Below are 18032 nucleotides of genomic sequence, written 5' to 3'. Positions count from 1 at the left end.
TGGGATGGCAGGGTCAAATGGTATTTCTGGTTCTAGATCCTTGAGGAATTGCCACACTGTCTTCCACAATGGTTGAATTAATTCACACTCCCACCAACAGTGTAAAAGTTTTCCTATTTCTCCACATCCTCTCCAGCATCTGTTGTTTCCTGACTTTTTAATGATCGCCATTGTACCTGGCATGAGATGGCATCTCATTGTGGTTTTGATTTGCGTTTTTCTAATGACCAGTGATAATGAGCTTTTTTTCATGTCTGTTGGCTGCATAAATGTCTTCTTTTGAGAAGTGTCTATTCATATCCTTCACCCACTTTTTGATGGAGTAATTTTTTTTCTTGTAGATTTGTTTCAGTTATTTGGGGATTCTGGATATTAGCCCTTTGTCAAATAGAAAGATTGCAAACTTTTTCTCCCATTCTGTAGGTTGCCTGTTCATTCTGATGATATTTTCTTTTGCTGTGCAGAAGTTGTTTAGTTTAATTAGATCCCATTTGTCAATTTTGGCTTTTGTTACCATTGCTTTTGGCATTTTAGTCATGAAGTCTTTGCCCATGCCTATGTCCTGAATGGGGTATTGCCTAGGTTTTCTTCTAGGGTTTTTATGGTTTTAGGTCTTACATGTAAGTCTTTAATCCATCTTGAGTTAATTTTTGTATAAGTTGTAAGGAAGGGGTCCAGTTTTAGTTTTCTGCATATGGCTAGCCAGTTTTCCCAACACCATTTATTAAATAGGGAATCCTTTCTTGATTGCTTGTTTGTGTCAGGTTTGTCAAAAATCAGATGGTTGTAGATGTGTGGCATTATTTCTGAGGCCTCTGTTCTGTTCCATTGGTCTACGTATCTGTTTTGGTACCAGTACCATGCTGTTTTGGTTACTATAGCCGTGTAGAATAGTTTGAAGTCAGGTAGCATGAGGCCTCCAGTTTTGTTCTTTTTGCTTAGGATTGTCTTGCCTATACTGGCTCTTTTTTGGTTTCATATGAAATTTAAAGTAGGTTTTTCTAATTCTGTGATGGAAGTCAATGGTAGCTTGATGGGGATAGCATTGAATCTATAAATTACTTTGGGCAGTATGGCCATTTTCACAATACTGATTCTTCCTATCCATAAGCATGGAATGTTTTTCCATTTGTTTGTGTTCTCTCTTATTTCCTTGCAGAGTGGTTTGTAGTTCTCCATGAAGAGGTCCTTCACATCCCTTGTAAGTTGTATTCCTTGGCATTTTATTCTCTTTGTAGCAATTGTGAATGGGAGTTCACTCATGATTTGGCTCTCTGTTTGTCTGTTATTGGTGTATAGGAATGTTTGTGATTTTTGAACATTGATTTTGTATCCTGAGATTTGATGAAGTTGCTTTCAGCTTAAGGTGATTTTGGGCCGAGACAATAGGGTTTGCCAAATATACAATCATGTCATCTGCAAAGAGAGACAATTTGCCTTCCTCTTTTCCTATTTGAATACCCTTTATTTTTTTTCTCTTGCCTGATCGCCCTGGCCAGAACTTCCAATACTATGTTGAATAGGAGTGGTGAGAGGACAGCCTTGACTTGTGCCAGAGTTTAAAGGGAATGCTTCCAGATTTTGCCCATTCAGTATGATATAGGCTGTGGGTTTGTCATAAATAGCTCTTATTATTTTGAGATACGTTCAGTTTATTGAGAGTTTTTAGCACGTAGGGGTGTTGAATTTTGTTGAAGTCCTTTTCTGCATCTATTGAGATAATCATGTGGTTTTTGCCATTGGTTCTGTTTATGTGTTGGATTACGTTTTTTGATTTGCATATGTTGAACCAGCCTTGCATCCCAGGGATGAAGCCGACTTGATCCTAGTGGATAAGCTTCTTGATGTGCTGCTGGATTTGGTTTCCCAGTATTTTATTGAGGATTTTTGCATCGATGTTCATTAGGGATATTGGCCTGAAATTTTCTTTTTTGGTTGTGTCTCTGCCAGGTTTTGGTATCAGGATGATGCTGGCCTCATAAAATGAGTTAGGGAGGAGTCCCTCTTTTTCTATTGTTTGGAGTAGTTTCGGAAGGAATGGTATCAGCTCCTCTTTGTATATCTGGTAGAATTTGGCTGTGAATCTGTCTGGTTTTGGGCTTCTTTTGGTTGGTAGGCTATTAATTACTGCCTCAATTTCTGAACTTGTTATTGGTCTGTTCAGGCATTTGACTTGTTCCTGGTCTAATCTTGGGAGGGTTTATGTGTCCAGGTATTTATCCATTTCTTCTAGATTTTCTAGTTTATTTGAGTAGAGGTGTTTATAGTATTCTCTGATGGTAGTTTGTATTTATGTGGGATCAGTGGTGATATCCCCTTTTTCATTTTTTATTGTGTCTATTGGATTCTTCTCTCCTTTCTTCTTTATTAGTCTAGCTAGGGGTCTATTTTGTTAATCTTTTCCAAAAACCAGCTTCTGGATTCATTGATTTTTTTGAAGGGGTTTTCATGTCTCTATCTCCTTCAGTTCTGTTCTGATCTTAGTTATTTCTTGTCTTCTGCTAGCTTTTGAGTTTATTTGCTCTTGCTTCTCTTGATCTTTTAATTGTGATGTTAGGGTGTCAATTTTAGATCTTTCCCACTTTCTCCTGTGGGCATTTAGTGCTATAAATTTCCCTCTAAACACTGCTTTAGCTGTGTCCCAGAAATTCTGGTTGTGTCTTTGTTCTCATTGATTTCAAAGAACTTATTTATTTCTGCCTTAATTTCATTATTTACCCAGTAGTCATTCAGGAGCAGGTTGTTCAGTTTCCATATAGTCGTGCAGTTTTGAGTGAGTTTCTTAATCCTGAGTTCTAATTTTATTGCACTGTGGTCTGAGAGTTTGTTTTTTATGATTTCTGTTCTTTTGCATTTGCTGAGGAGTGTTTTATTTCCAATTATGTGGTCGATTTTAGAATAAGTGTGATGTGGTGCTGTTGATTTGGGATGGAGAGTTCTGTAGAGGTCTATTAGGACTGCTTGGTCCAGAGCTGAATCAAGTCCTGAATATCCTTGTTATTTTTCTGTCTCGTTGATCTGTCTAATATTGACAGTGGGGTGTTGAAGTCTCCCACTATTATTGTGTGGGAGGCTAAGTCTCTTTGTAGGTCTCTAATAACTTGCCTTATGGATCTGCGTGCTCCTGTATTGGGTGCATATGTATTTAGGATAATTAGCTCTTCTTGTTGGATTGATCCCTCTACCATTATGTAATGCCCTTCTTTGTCTTTTTTGATCTTTGTAGGTTTAAAGTCTGTTTTATCAGAGACTATGATTACAACTTTTGCTTTTTGTTGCTTTCCATTTGCTTGGTAAATATTCCACCATCCCTTTTTTTGAGCCTGTGTTTGTGTTTGCATGTGAGACGGGTCTCCTGAACACAGCACCAGGACGGGTCTTGACTCTTTATCCAGTTCGCCAGTGTGTGTCTTTTAAGTGGGGCATTTAGCCCATTTACATTTAAGGTTAATATTATTATGTATAAATTTGATCCTGTCATGATGCTAGCTGGTTATTTTGCCCATTAGTTGATGTGGTTTCTTCATAGTGTTGATGGTCTTTACAATTTGGTATGTTTTGGCAGTGGCTGGTACTGGTTTCTCCTTTCCATTTTTAGTGCTTCCTTCAGGAGCTCTCGTAGGGCAGGCCTGATGGTGACAAAATCTCTCGGCATTTGCTTGTTTGTAAAGGATTTTATTTCTCCTTTGCTTATAAAGCTTACTTTGGCTGGATATGAAAGTCTGGGTTGAAAATTCTTTTCTTTAAGAATGTTGAATATTAGCCCCCACTCTCTTCTGGCTTGTACGGTTTCTACACGGAGATGCACTGTTAGTCTGATGGGCTTCTCTTTGTGGGTAACCCGACTTTTATCTCTGGCTGCCCTTAACATTTTTTCTTCATTTCAACCTTGGTGAATCTGAAGATTATGTTTCTTGGGGTTGCTCTTCTTGAGGATTATCTTTGTGGTATTCTCTGTATTTCCTGAATTTGATTGTTGCCCTGTCTTGCTAGGTTGGGGAAGTTCTCCTGGATAATATCCGGGAGAGTGTTTTCCAACTTGGTTCCATTCTGCCCATCACTTTCAGGTATACTGCTCAAACGTAGGTTTGGTCTTTTCACATATTAGGCTGTGTTTGTTCCTTTTCATTCTTTTTTCTCTTATCTTGTCTTCACTCTTTATTTCATTAAGTTGATCTTCAATCTCTGATATCCTTTCTTCCGCTTGATTGATTCGACTATCGATACTTGTGTATGCTTCTCGAAGTTCTCTTGCTGTGTTTTTAAGCTCCATCAGGTCATTTATGTTCTTCTCTAAACTGGTTATTCTAGTTAGCAGTTCCTCTAACCTTTTTTCAACATTCCTAGTTTCCTTGCATTGGGTTAGAACATGCTCCTTTATCTCAGAGGATTTTGTTATTACTCTCCTTCTGAAGCCTACTTCGGTCAATTCATCAAACTCATTCTCTGTCAAGTTTTGTTCCCTTGCTGGCAAGGAGTTGTGATCCTTTGGAGAGGAGGCATTCTGGTTTTTGGAATTTTCAGCCTTTTTGTACTGGTTTTTCCTCATCTTCATGGATTTATCTGCTTTGGTCTTTGATGTTGGTGACCTTCAGATGGGGTTTCTGTGTGGACATCCTTTTTGTTGATGTTGATGCTATTTTCCTTTCTGTTTGTTAGTTTTCCTTCTAATAGTCAGGCCCCTCTGCTGCAGGTCTGCTAGAGTTTGCTGGAGGTCCACTCCAGACCCTGTTTGCATGGGTATCACCAGCAGAGGCTACAGAACAGCAAAGATTGCTGCCTGTTCTTCTTCTGGAAGCTTCATCCCAGAGGGGTACCTGCCAGATGCTAGCTGGAGCTCTCCTGTATGAGATGTCTGTCAACCCCTGCTGGGAGGTATCTCCCAGTCAGTACACATGGGAGTTCAGGGACCCACTTGAGGAGGCAGTCTATCCCTTAGCAGAGCTCGAGCTCTGTGCTGGGAGATATGCTGCTCTCTTCAGAGCCAGCAGGCAGGTCATTTAAGTCTGTTGAAGCTGCACTTACTGCTGCCCTTTCCCCCAGGTGCTCTGTTCCAGGGAGATGGGAGTTTTATCTATTAACCCCTTCCTGGGGCTGCTGCCTTTCTCTCAGAGATGCCCTGCTCAGAGAGGGGGAATCTAGAGAGGCAGTCGGGCCACAGCAACTTTGCAGAGCTATTGTGGGCTCCACCCAGTTTGAACTTCCCTGCCGCTTTTTTTTCTACTATGCGGGGTAAACCGCCTACTGAAACCTCAATAATGGCAGACACTCCTTCTCCCACTAAGCTCGAGTGTTCCAGGTTGACTTCAGACTGCTGTGCTGGCAGTGAGAATTTCAAGCTAGTGGATCTTAGCTTGCTGGGCTCCATGGGGATGGGATCCGCTGAGCTAGACTGCTTGGCTCCCTGGCTTCAGCCCCCTTTTCAGGGGAGTGAACAATTCTGTCTCTCTGGCATTCCAGGCACCATGGGGGTATGAAAAAAAAAAAAAACTCCTGCAGCTAGCTCAGTGTCTGTCCAAATGGCCACCCAGTTTTGTGCTTGAAACCCAGGGTCCTGGTGTCATAGGCACACAAGGGAATCTCCTGGTCTGCAGGTTGTGAAGACCGTGGGAAAAGCGTAGTATCTGGGCCTGAGTGCACCATTCCTCATGGTGCAGTCCCTCCTGGCTTCCCTTGGCTAGGGGAGGGAGTTCCTCAACCCCTTGTCCTTCCTGGGTGAGGCAAAGCCTCACCCTGCTCAGCTTGCCCTCCATGGGCTGTACCCACTCTCTAACCAGTCCCAGTGAGATGAGCTGGGTACCTCAGTTGGAAATGCAGAAATCACTCACCTTCCGCATTGATCTCACTGGAAACTGCAGATTGGAGCTGTTCCTATTTGGCCATCTTGCCAGCCACTCCCCAAAAGTCTTTTTATCCATTGTTGTGGCAGTAGTATATATTCTCTTAATTATTTTCATTCATAATAATTTTTGATATCCATTACTTTAAGTGTTGTAATTTTGTTATTCTTCAATGTTGTGAAGCTAGTCTTGGACCTTTTTATGACTATAAGAATTTTAGTATCAGCTTCTCAATTTTCATAAATTTTTAAATTTAGAGCATTGATTGGGATTTCATTGAACCTGATCAACCTGAATATAATTAACATAATTAAAAATATAGTCTTCTAATCTACAACCAGGTATATTCCTCCATTTAGTTAGATTTTCTCTCACTCTTCTAATAATATTTTGTATTCTTCTGTGTAGACATCTTACTTATCTTTGTTAGATATAATCTTTCATAGTAGGTACTATTTTAAATTATTTAAAATTTTTAATGTTAATTGTTTAATACTGGAATATAGAAATACAATTAAATTTGTATATTGACTTTGTATCAAGTGAGATTGTTGAAATCACCTATTGATGTTGGTGGTTTACCTGTACTTTCTTTTTGAATTTTTCACATACACAATCATATCTTTTGGAAAGAATACAGTTTAATTTTTTCTTTTCCTATGTTTACATATTTTATTTTCTTATTTTATTTTTCTTCTTTTTGTTTCTTTTCTTTCTCCCTTTATTAAATTTGCTCAGACTTCTGATTCAGGATTGAAGTGTCCCATTTCTGTTGTCTGTAGGAAAGCTTTCAATGTTTCATGACATAATATGATGTGTTTTTGTTTTTGTTTGTTTTATAGATGTATTTTATCAGGTTAAGGAGATTTTCCTGTATACTTAATTTGCCAAAAGTATTTCTTAATTCAAAAATTATTGCAGGTGTTTAATTTTACCAAATACTCTTTCTGCATCCCATTATATTTGCTACATTTTTCTCCCTTATTCTTTTCATGTTGATAATTATGTTAATTAATGTTCAATCTAATCTAGAATATTTATTTTTTATACTTTGCTTGTTTGTTTTGTTTTTTACTTTTGTCCCTCTATCCATTAGGCATATTAGACTTTATTTTTCTTTTTTGTAGTATAACTCCTTATCAGACTATTCTGGCACTATAAAATGAATTGGGAAAAATTCATCTTTCCTGTTTTCTGGAAAATATTATATAAATTTCATATTATTTTTCTTTAAATATCGATAAGGCTTAATAATAAGGTCATCTGGGTTTAGACTTTTTTGGGTGGGATAGTTTTTATATTTGATTTAGTTTCTTTATTGCTAATCAGATTTTCTATTTCTTCTTGTCTCAGGTTTGGTAGTTTATTTTTCTAGAATTTTTTTTCGTTTCATCACAATTTTCCATACTTGATGTTTTTGAAACTATTTTAAATGATGTCATTTAAAAAATTTTATTTTTAATTGTTTGATGCTGGACTACATAGTATGAACAACTATTTTGGCAAGAATGCAGTTTAGTTTTTAACTATAAAGTTGTTCATACTACTCATTTCTTTTTTTATATCTGTAACATCCATAGTGATGTCTTCTTCTTATTTCTAGTAATAGTAATTATACCTCCTCCCTCTCTTACTCCCCAAGTCCTGTCTTGTTGTGAATTATCATTTTATTATTTTTTTCAAAGAAATTATTTTGGGCTGTGTTGATTCTCTTCATTATACTTCTTTTTTCCTGTTTTATTATTTTCTGCTGTCATTGTGTTATTTTCTTCCTTCCTTTTTTGAGTTCAACTTACTTTTCTTTTTCTAGTCTTTTGAGATGGATGCTTAGGACGCTCATTTATAATATTTATTCTATGATATAATTTGACATCATAAATTTTCTATGCGTCATTTTAACTGCATCTTACAAGTTTTATGTCATATTTTATTATTTATTTCAAAATATGATTTGGCTTTTCTTATAACTTAATTTTTGACCAATGGATTGTTTAGAAATGTATTGCTCAATTCTCAAACATTTGAGGATTTTGTGATTTTTATGTTATTAATTTCTAGCTTTATTCTATTAATACTATATTTAAAGAATATACTTTGTATTACTTCAGTCTTATGAAATGTGTTGAAATGATTTGTGGTTTGCCATGTGGTCAGTTTTTATGATTGTTTAATGTGCACTAGAAATGAATGTGTATTCTGAATGTATTGAATAGAGACATTTAAAATATCAGTGAGGTCAAGAGATGAAATAAAGTTCAAAATCAAATATTCAGATCTATTTACTAACTAATTTTTGTTGGCTTATTCTATTAATTAGAGAGATGTGTTAAAATCTCCCAGAATCAATGTGGGACACTTGTCTATTTTTTCTTTTAATTTTGCCAATTTTGCTCCATATATTTTGATACTATCATATTAAGTAGATACATATTTAGAATATTTAGATATTCTTGATGATATAAATATGAAATATTCCTCTGTATTTCTAGAAATATGTTTTTTATTAAGGTCTACTTTCCTGTATCAGAGAAAAATTTATTTTAAATTGATGTTTACATAGTATATCTTTTTTCACTTTTTTATTTTCAGCCTTTCCATACATTATCTTTAAGGCATGTATCTTATTAGCAATATACACTTGGTATTTCCTTTTAAATTTTATTTTATTTGTCTGACAAGCTTGTCTTTTAATTGGGGTATTTGGTATATTTACCTCCAATGTAAATAAAAAATATTTGGGTTTAAATCTAATATCTAATATTATTCAATTTCTCTTTTTGTTTGCCATGTTTTGAGGATTAGTTAAGTATATATTTTAATTCTATTTTATCCTTGTTAGCTTTCATTTATTTATTTGTTTATTTAATTTTATTTTTTTGAGACGGAGTTTCACTCTTGTTGCCCAGGCTGGAGTGCAATGGCGCGATCTCAGCTCACTGCAACCTCCGACTCCCGGGTTCAAGCAATTCTCCTGCCTCAGCCTCCCGAGTAGCTGGGATTACAGGTGGCTGCTACCATGCCTGGCTAATTTTTGTGTTTTTAGTAGAGACGGGGTTGGCCAAGCTGGTCTCAAACTCCTGACTTCAGGTGATCCATCTGCCTTCGGCCTCCTAAAGTGCTGGGATTACAAGCATGAGGCACTGCGCCCGGCCTATCCTTGCTAGCTTTCTAGTTAAACATTCTTTGACTAATCTTGTAGGCCTCACTATAAATTATGGCATGCATCCTTAACTTACTAAACTTTTAACATAGATTAGTGCTTTTATCAATTGCTGGACCTTAAATTGTGTTAACTCCATTTATTGTTCCCTCCCCTGCAGTTTTGGCTGTTTTCGACATTTATTTATTATATATTTTACACTGCACATGGTATTATTATTGCTGTTTAATAAATACAAGCTTTCTTTAATCACCCATAGATTTATATTTTCCATTGCTCTTTCTTCCTTCTAACATCTGCCAGTTTCCATCTGAGATCATATTTCTTCTGTCTGGAGCTCTTCACTCTTGGAAGTCTGTTGCCAATGGAAAAACATTTTGAAAATATCTTCTTTTTGCCTTCATTTTTGAAGGTGATTTTCACTTCATTTTGAAAGTGATTTCAAGATATTGAAATAGGGTCTTTGAAGTGCTTTTAAGATATGCTACTGTGTTCTGGCTTCTGTTATTTCTGTTGAAGAGTACGTTAGTCATTTGAAAGTAATGCCTTTTTTTTCTAGCTGCTTTTTAGAGTTTTCTCATTGTATTTGGTTTTTCAGCAATTTGACTATGGTAGGCCTAGATATGGTTTTCTTTGTATTTATTTTATGCAGAGTTTATAATGCGTCTTGTCTGTGCTTGACATCTTTTAATTGTTTTAAGCTAACTCTTTTTTTTTTTCTTTTTTTTTTGAGACAGAGTCTCACTCTGTTGCCAGGCTGGAGTGCAAGTGGCACAATCTCGGCTCACTGCAACCTCTGCCTCCCGGGTTCAAGCAATTCTCCTGCCTCAGCCTCCAGAGTAGCTGGGACTACAGGCGCCCGCCACCACGCCCAGCTAATTTTTGTATTTTTAGTAGAGACAGGGTTTCACCATATTGGCCAGGATGGTCTCGATCTCTTGACCTCGTAATCTGCCCACTTCAACCTCCCAGAGTACTGAGATTACAGGCGTGAGCCACTGCATCCTGCCTGATTTAAGCTAACTCTTAAATATGATTCCTTCATATATTGTTTCAGCTCAATTATTTCTCTTTCTTCAGGGTCCCAGATTATACATATGTTCAACTTCTCTATTATGTCTCATATATCTCTTATGTTTTGATTTTTAGTTGTTTGTTTTGCATCCTAGATTCTCTCCAATCTTCTATAAATATATTCTAGCTGCCTATAATTAGTTTCTGATTATTTTCAGCTGCATTTTATCAGATTGCAAACTGATCTTTTGAGTGTCAAGCTTCAGATATTGTGTTTTTCAGTTTTAGGATTTCCATTTGATTTCTTTAAGTATTCACGTTTTCTACTGACATCTCCATTTGTCCTGAAAGCATATTGCTTATACTTAAAGTTGCACCTGATAGCTGCAATATATTGATCTACTATGGTTCTGTTTCTATTGTCTTTTTTTCTCTCTGTCCTTAGTCATCTGGGCTTTTCTCTTAGTATGCCTGGTAACTTCTGATGTCATGACAAACATTTCCTATTTAAAAAACTGTGGAGAAAATTTGAGTGTCTAGATTTTATGAACTGCCTATGGTGAATATTTACTTTTACTTCTGGCAGGCAGTTAAGCTAGTGGCTGATAGTTGTAACCAAAGTAGGGTTTTGTTTGTTTGGTAGCTGGTTTTCAGTGTTTTTGAGAGCTAGCCTATTTTGCTTTGTTCTTACTCCTAGGCTGCAGCCCTTCAGATGTCCCATCTGAAATCCTGGGTGTTTACCAGAACCCCAGGTAGACACCCAGGATTTCAGATGGGACATCTGAAGGGCTGCAGCCTAGGAGTAAGAACTAAGCATCCTATCATCCCACTTCATGGTGTGCTTTAAACACGAACTTTTGTCTTTGAGATAGCCAAGACTGTGTTCAGTAGCTGCCTGAAAAGCAGCAAATGCCTTGTAGGAAATGCAGAGGAGACTGTCAGCCTCATGTTCTCTTGCAGATCATGACTCTAAGTTGTTGCTATGTTGATAGATCTTCAATAGTTCCAATAGATTATCTATCTATCTAATCAGCTTTTATAGTTGTTTTGTGGGAGCAGGAAGAGTTATGCTGATAATAGCTGGTCTGTCATAGTTGTAGAAGGAGTTGCAAAGTTGATATTCTTTTTTTTTTTTTTTGAGATGGAATCTTGCTCTGTCACTCAGGCTGGAGTGCAGTGGTGCGAGCTCGGCTCACTACAACCTCCACCTCCTGGGTTCACGTCATTCTCCTGCCTCAGCCTCCACAGCTGGGACTACAGGCGCCCACCACCATGCCCGGCTAATTTTTTTGTATTTTTAGTAGAGACTGGGTTTTACTGTGTTAGCCAGGATGGTCTCGATCTCCTGACCTCGTGATCTGCCCGCCTCAGCCTCCCAAAGTGCTGGGATTACAGGCGTGAGCCACCGTGCCCGGCCAAAACTTACCAGATTTTTAAAATAAGTTGTTTTAAATTTATAATCTACTTTTGAGAAAAATTCAGAGATAATTTTACTAATTAGAGACTATTACAATATGTTTATACAATATGTTTATACACTAAGTTATAAAAGTTTGGAAACTTTTTGAGGCCATGGGTCATGTTTAATTAATTTTTATGTCCTAAGTAAGTGCTTAATGACATTTTAAAAGCAGAATAGATATGAATATAAGTACTCTAGGAATTCACAGGAGAAAGAAAGGATAGTGTAAACTACAGCATCCATTTAAAATCATCCAACTTAAAATCATGAGGGGTTTCTTGGTGGATGTATAAGGTTTGGAAAGGTTGAGGGGTAAAAAGTAAGTTAAGTCACAAAAGAAAACATGTTCCATCTCTTAAGGCAAAGATATAGGGGATGATAAGGATACCAGCTTATCTATGATAAAACATTTGATTTAGGGAGTAAGTACTAGATGGATAGATTGGAGCCATGTTGTAGAAAATGGTAAATACTGGGTTGTAGGATATTGATTTTTTTTTTATGGGCAAAAGAGTCTTTTTGAGTACTTCCATGGAATGTTGGATGTTGAATGAATGAAGTTAAACCAAAAAAGAAAGAAATAAAGAGGACATTGACGCTCCAGAAATACTGGTTTAAAGAGATTTGTTTACAGCAAGACTTCTTTGAATCTTTAAAGTGTGCATTGTAAATTTCCAAAGTTGCTTAAACTTAGCACACTTTTGCTTATAAATAAACAGTGTTCTTGGAACATACTTTGGAAAATTGGTATATGTGGGCATTGAGGAAACACTGACTGGAATATTATACTAACATATAAAGTCTGTGAAAGCTGGAGCTTCTTGATATTGTTCACAGTTCTACCAGTTGTACTAAGAGAATTACCTAGCAAAGATATGTTCTCAATATATATTAAGTGAGTTGGCTTTAGTGGATAAAAATGAATTGGATGAGCATGAAATCCATTTTTTAATTTTTTTTTAGCAAGAATAATCTGATGATATAATACAGATGAATTTTAGGGAAAATCGGCTAGAAGCTTAAGTCCAAGAAAATAAACTTTTAAAGTTGTCCAGACCTAAGATTTGTTCTTGGACTGTGGTGCCATCCTTGAAAATGGGAAATAAAATGGATAACAGTGATACTTTTTAAAACAAATTGATAAGATTTGGTAATAGATTAGATGGAACTTCTCAAGGCACTCAAAGAATTTGAATAGCTTTGAGTCACTGTAGGGAAGAAGAAATTTCTTTGTACAAGACTTCATTCTGTTTTCTTCATGTAGCCTAAAGATCTGATGGATAGAGTCATGAAAGAATTATTTAATTTCATGAAGTCTTACCTTTTGTTTGAAAACTTTTTGTGTAGAAAAAGATCACCAGTTTCCAAGCAGTAATTGGGAGAGAGTTTGAATGAAAGATAGAGGAAAAAGTATTTAAAAAATCATGCTGAGTTTTATGATTGAGAGTAAATATATTGTGCAGACCTGACTTAGCCCATAGAGCATCTTTTCCTTCAGCACAATAATTTTATGATATCTACATATGAATAATTTTCATTAAAACATTTTAAATTTATATTAATGAAGATTGGGTAACTATCTTGAGCTACATCTTTTCCAAAATAAAGCAGAGCATTATAGGATTATCAGCAAGTAGAACTTGGATTTGAGGAATGAATGGACTGTGAGACTGGAAATGTCAGTTCTGTCTAGTCCACACATATCTAGAGTAAAACCTAGTCAAACCTACGCTATCACTGTCACCACCTATGTCTGATCAAACTTACCAAGCCCCAAGGGCTTTCTCCCTTAGAAGCTTTCTCCCTCAGAAGAGACAATGGGATGGAATGGAAGCAGCCCAGACTTCAGATTCACCTATTTAGTTTTAAATCCCATGAAAAATTAGTTGCTTCTTACCTCTTAGTCTACTTCTTCCTAAAATAGTAATAGTAATTATCTCATAATATGATAATGAGGATTAAATAAAATATAAAATAACTACAACTGTAGGCACTATGCATACATGAATACATCAGTGAGTGAAGACTGTATTGTAATCCCTTAAATACAACTCCTTTATAGCCATGAGATTTGCTTTCCATCTAAAAAATCATGTGTCCATTAGTAGTGCATCTATGGATCTTGAGAAATGCTACATTTGTGGTGATGGCAATTAGGAACGATAGTATTGGTGTCATGATGACTATCAGAATAATATTCAAAAATACTTTCTTTTTTTATTTTATTATTATTATACTTTAAGTTTTAGGGTACATGTGCACAATGTGCAGGTTAGTTACATATGTATACATGTGCCGTGCTGGTGTGCTGCACCCATTAACTTGTCATTTAGCATTAGGTATATCTCCTAAAGCTATCCCTCCCCCCTCCCCCCACCCCACAGCAGGCCCCAGAGTGTGATGTTCCCTTTCCTGTGTCCAAGTGTTCTCATTGTTCAGTTCCCACCTATGAGTGAGAATATGCGGTGTTTGGTTTTTTGTCCTTGCGATAGTTTACTGAGAATGATGATTTCCAATTTCATCCATGTCCCTACAAAAGACATGAACTCATCCTTTTTTATGGCTGCATAGTATTCCGTGGTGTATATGTGCCACATTTTCTTAATCCAGTCTATCATTGTTGGACATTTGGGTTGGTTACAAGTCTTTGCTATTGTGCATAGTGCCACAATAAACATACGTGTGCATGTGTCTTTATAGCAGCATGATTTATAGTCCTTTGGGTATATACCCAGTAATGGGATGGCTGGGTCAAATGATATTTCTAGTTCTAGATCCCTGAGGAATCGCCACACTGACTTCCACAAGGGTTGAACTAGTTTACAGTCCCACCAACAGTGTAAAAGTGTTCCTATTTCTCCACATCCTCTCCAGCACCTGTTGTTTCCTGACTTTTTAATGATTGCCATTCTAACTGGTGTGAGATGGTATCTCATTGTGGTTTTGATTTGCATTTCTCTGATAGCCAGTGATGGTGAGCATTTTTTCATGTGTTTTTTGGCTGCATAAATGTCTTCTTTTGAGAAGCGTCTGTTCATGTCCTTCGCCCACTTTTTGATGGGGTTGTTTGTTTTTTTCTTGTAAATTTGTTGGAGTTCATTATAGATTCTGGATATTAGCCCTTTGTCAGATGAGTAGGTTGCAAAAATTTTCTCCCATTTTGTAGGTTGCCTGTTCACTCTGATGGTAGTTTCTTTTGCTGTGCAGAAGCTCTTGAGTTTAATTAGATCCCATTTAATTGAATGGGATCTAATCAAAAATATTTTCTTAGGTTTTTCATGTAAGCTATGGTAGTTATAAGGGTGAAATGTTTGGTGGGGTTAAAAAAAGATTGTTCTTGTTAGAAAGTTATAAGTTTGTAGGTAATATTAATTGAGAATCAGAATAAAGTGAATCTAAATAGTAAAACATGATTTTCATTAATTGTAACTAACATCTCTTTTCCATTATACCAGTGAGAAGAAGCTCATTACAGATGCCCTTAATAAAAATCAGTTTCTGAAAAGACTGGATCCTCAGCAGATCAAAGACATGGTGGAATGCATGTATGGGAGAAACTATCAGCAAGGGAGTTACATTATTAAGCAAGGAGAACCAGGAAACCATATCTTTGTGCTGGCAGGTGGGTTTCACAGATTTTTCCAGTTATTATATAATAAATATTTTACCTGTTATGATTTTCTGCAAACATTTGTAAAAACATAAAACTGGTTGCTCTATTTGTAGAAAACATAACATATTGAATCATGAAATAGCAAAGTTGTTGATCTAATCATGATGATGGTAATGTTTAATTGACGGTAATATTTAATATGTGCTGAATGATTTCTATATATCAGGCATCCTATTGAGCAGTTGATAGATCACATTTTATCTTCTCACCAACCCTGTAAGGCAAGTTCTATTTTCTCCATGTTACTAACATGGACTATGTCTCAGAGAGGGTAACGCCACACAGATCATAAGCGGTGGAGGTAAAATGCACACTTAGGCAATTTGACTTAAGAATCTGCACTTCTAATCACAATACCACGCGCTCAAAAAGGGTTTTTATTCAAATACTGCTGCTGAAGTTAACATTTTAAGAAATACACCAGGAAAAAAGAAAACAATTATTATTGTGGTTCTGGAAAATGTTTTGGTTTTATACCAATGATTTAAAAAGATAATTTAGGTACTTTCGACCAACACACAAATCAAATGACATGTCTTACAATTAAAACTGGTGTTTTTAGAATTATTTAATGGTTTCCTTCATCTGTGGTAATTTGAACATGCTTACAATTTGGGAAGATTATAATGGTTAGATAGGCAAATGATTTATTTTTGTAAGGTATGGATCTTATAATGACTATGACTCAATTTCTTTTTTGTATATAGAAGCAAAAAATTATCTAAACAGGGATTAAAGTTATAGAACATTTTATCACATTCTGGCACAACTTTTTGAGTTTTAGGGAAAAAAGTTAAAACTGGCTTACCCAGAAGGAGTGATGAATGGAGGAATGCTTTCTATTTGGCATTGTAGTTCCTGATAATCTAAGTAATGCTTTTATTCTTGTTCCTTTGGGGCCTTAAGTGTGATGCAGAAATTGTCTATCTAAACAAATTAATAAACATGTATTATTCTATTTATAGTATATAAAAGATTGTTTTATATACTTTGATTATTTGAACATGCCAATTTTATGATTATTATTTGCCGTATATATCTTTGTAGGCACCTTTAAAATTATACAGTCATTCCCAAGGAATCATTCTACTTAATTAATGAGTTATAGTCTTAATTTAGCCAGCCTTCAATTTTTTAGGGACAACTTTTCCCTCTTGCAACTGTTCTCTTAGCCATTTTAACTTCTGCTTTAGCAACACTAGAGTATTGCAGCAAGAGAAGATAGGTCATTAAGTCAACAAATATTTATGAAACCTCTTAGGAGAGGATGAGAAACTGATGTAAGCCTATCTCGTTCCTTCCCAAGTAGTTCTGATGAAAGGCTCAGGGAGAGAAGAGGTTGAACAGAAGTCAGTATCAAAACAGCTATTGAGATCAGAGTTATGGCACACATGGAAATGAAAATTGAATGGTTTCTTATTTGAATTAATTGCAGTGTCACCCAAGGACTGAATTGCCTGGTTTAATTATCTGGTTGAGCAAATTAATTTGATAATTAAAAATATTCCCTTTATGAAACATAGCATGAATAGCAAATAGTAAAAGCATATTTAGCTTTAACTTTTGATATTCCATATAATTCTTCAGCATTGCTCAGGTACAATGAGCCATAAGCAATTTCAAGATAAAAACTTGAAATGCATTAAGATTCATGATATCAACTGGACACTACCACTAAGTGGCTTTGATAGAATAGAATTTAGCTAATGAGAAATTTTAAATTGCATGTCTAACCTGTAGGATTTGGAGCCAAAACTGAGTGTTTTTTTTCTTGCTAATATAAATTCTATCAGACTAAGTATATTTTCTCTTTTGTTCCCTCTATGACTCTGGCACTTGGAACAGTTCCCAGCACAACATAGGTACTCAGATCAGTTTTGCTGAATGAAGGGGTGGACAGAGATGATACAGAGCTACTTAGCAGTGAATTAGGAAAAGGAAAGACTAATTCTTTAAGGAAAGGAGACATTGCCCCATCATTTTCTTTTCCTCTAAGAACTTAGATCTTTTTTGCTTATGCTTTTAGTTGGTTAAGGTTTTGTTTGTATTTGTTCAAAGCAAAAGAAGAGTAAAGCTGCTAAGGCAAAAAAAAAAAAAAAAATAGTGAAGGGGATGCAAAGTTCTGCCTCTCCCTTCCTCCAGTCTTTGCCCAGGTAATAAGTGCCAAACACTCTTCTTAGTGATTTTCACTTGTAACTAATATGTATTACATTTAAATAAATTAGAGGTTAGATAACAATTGAGGCACCATGAAGTAACTTGCCCAAGGTCACATAGGCAAAAATGAGTTGAATCAGGACATGGCCAGGCAGTCTGATTCCAGGGCTGATCTACTTACTGGTTATGACGGGTTGTCATTCCATCATTGTGAACAATTTCTCTGTGTTTGTAAGACATACAGTGATTGTTGAGCTCCTCATAAAAGAGAAATAGTTTCATGTATTACATTTCTCATAGGTTATAATGAATTTTAAACAAAACACTTGCCATCCACTGCTTCAGGAAAATAACATTGTAACAATAATAATATTAATAATAGCGAACACACAGCATTTACTATGCACTGGCCATTGTTCTAAATTCCTTACCTAGATTAACTTATTTCATTCTCGCCACTGTAAAATAATAGTAATAATTATGATTATCGTCATTGTTGATGAGGAACTTCAGACAGATAGAGTAAGTTTCTCAAGGCAACCCAGTTAATAGTAAGTGGCAGAGGTGATTTCAGTCTGCACTTTTAACCGGTATATTATAATGAGAATCATAAAATATCTTACCTGTATACTTTGTGTGCTTTATGATTGTTTTATTTTTCTAATTTATATTATCTACACGGATTTTGATTATTTGTGTGTGTGTTTTTTAAAATTCTACTTGATA

The 18032-nt window shown here is 35.9% G+C and overlaps 1 protein-coding gene across 8 annotated transcripts in view; it reads left to right on the top strand.

The window, feature by feature from the left end:
• The window catches only part of PRKG2 (protein kinase cGMP-dependent 2), a 120794-nt gene that overhangs the window by 24757 nt on the left and 78005 nt on the right, over window positions 1–18032 (top strand). For all 8 annotated transcript variants that reach the window (XM_009240143.4, XM_063723487.1, XM_009240141.3 and 5 more), the window contains one exon: window positions 14932–15098. In XM_009240143.4, the coding sequence (XP_009238418.2) occupies window positions 14932–15098 (167 nt within the window). The remainder of the gene's footprint in view (window positions 1–14931; window positions 15099–18032) is intronic.

Source organism: Pongo abelii, chromosome 3 (assembly GCF_028885655.2).
Source record: "Pongo abelii isolate AG06213 chromosome 3, NHGRI_mPonAbe1-v2.0_pri, whole genome shotgun sequence".
In the NCBI taxonomy this organism is placed as follows: Eukaryota; Metazoa; Chordata; class Mammalia; order Primates; family Hominidae; genus Pongo; species Pongo abelii.
This window is presented reverse-complemented; position numbering and strand designations above follow the sequence as displayed.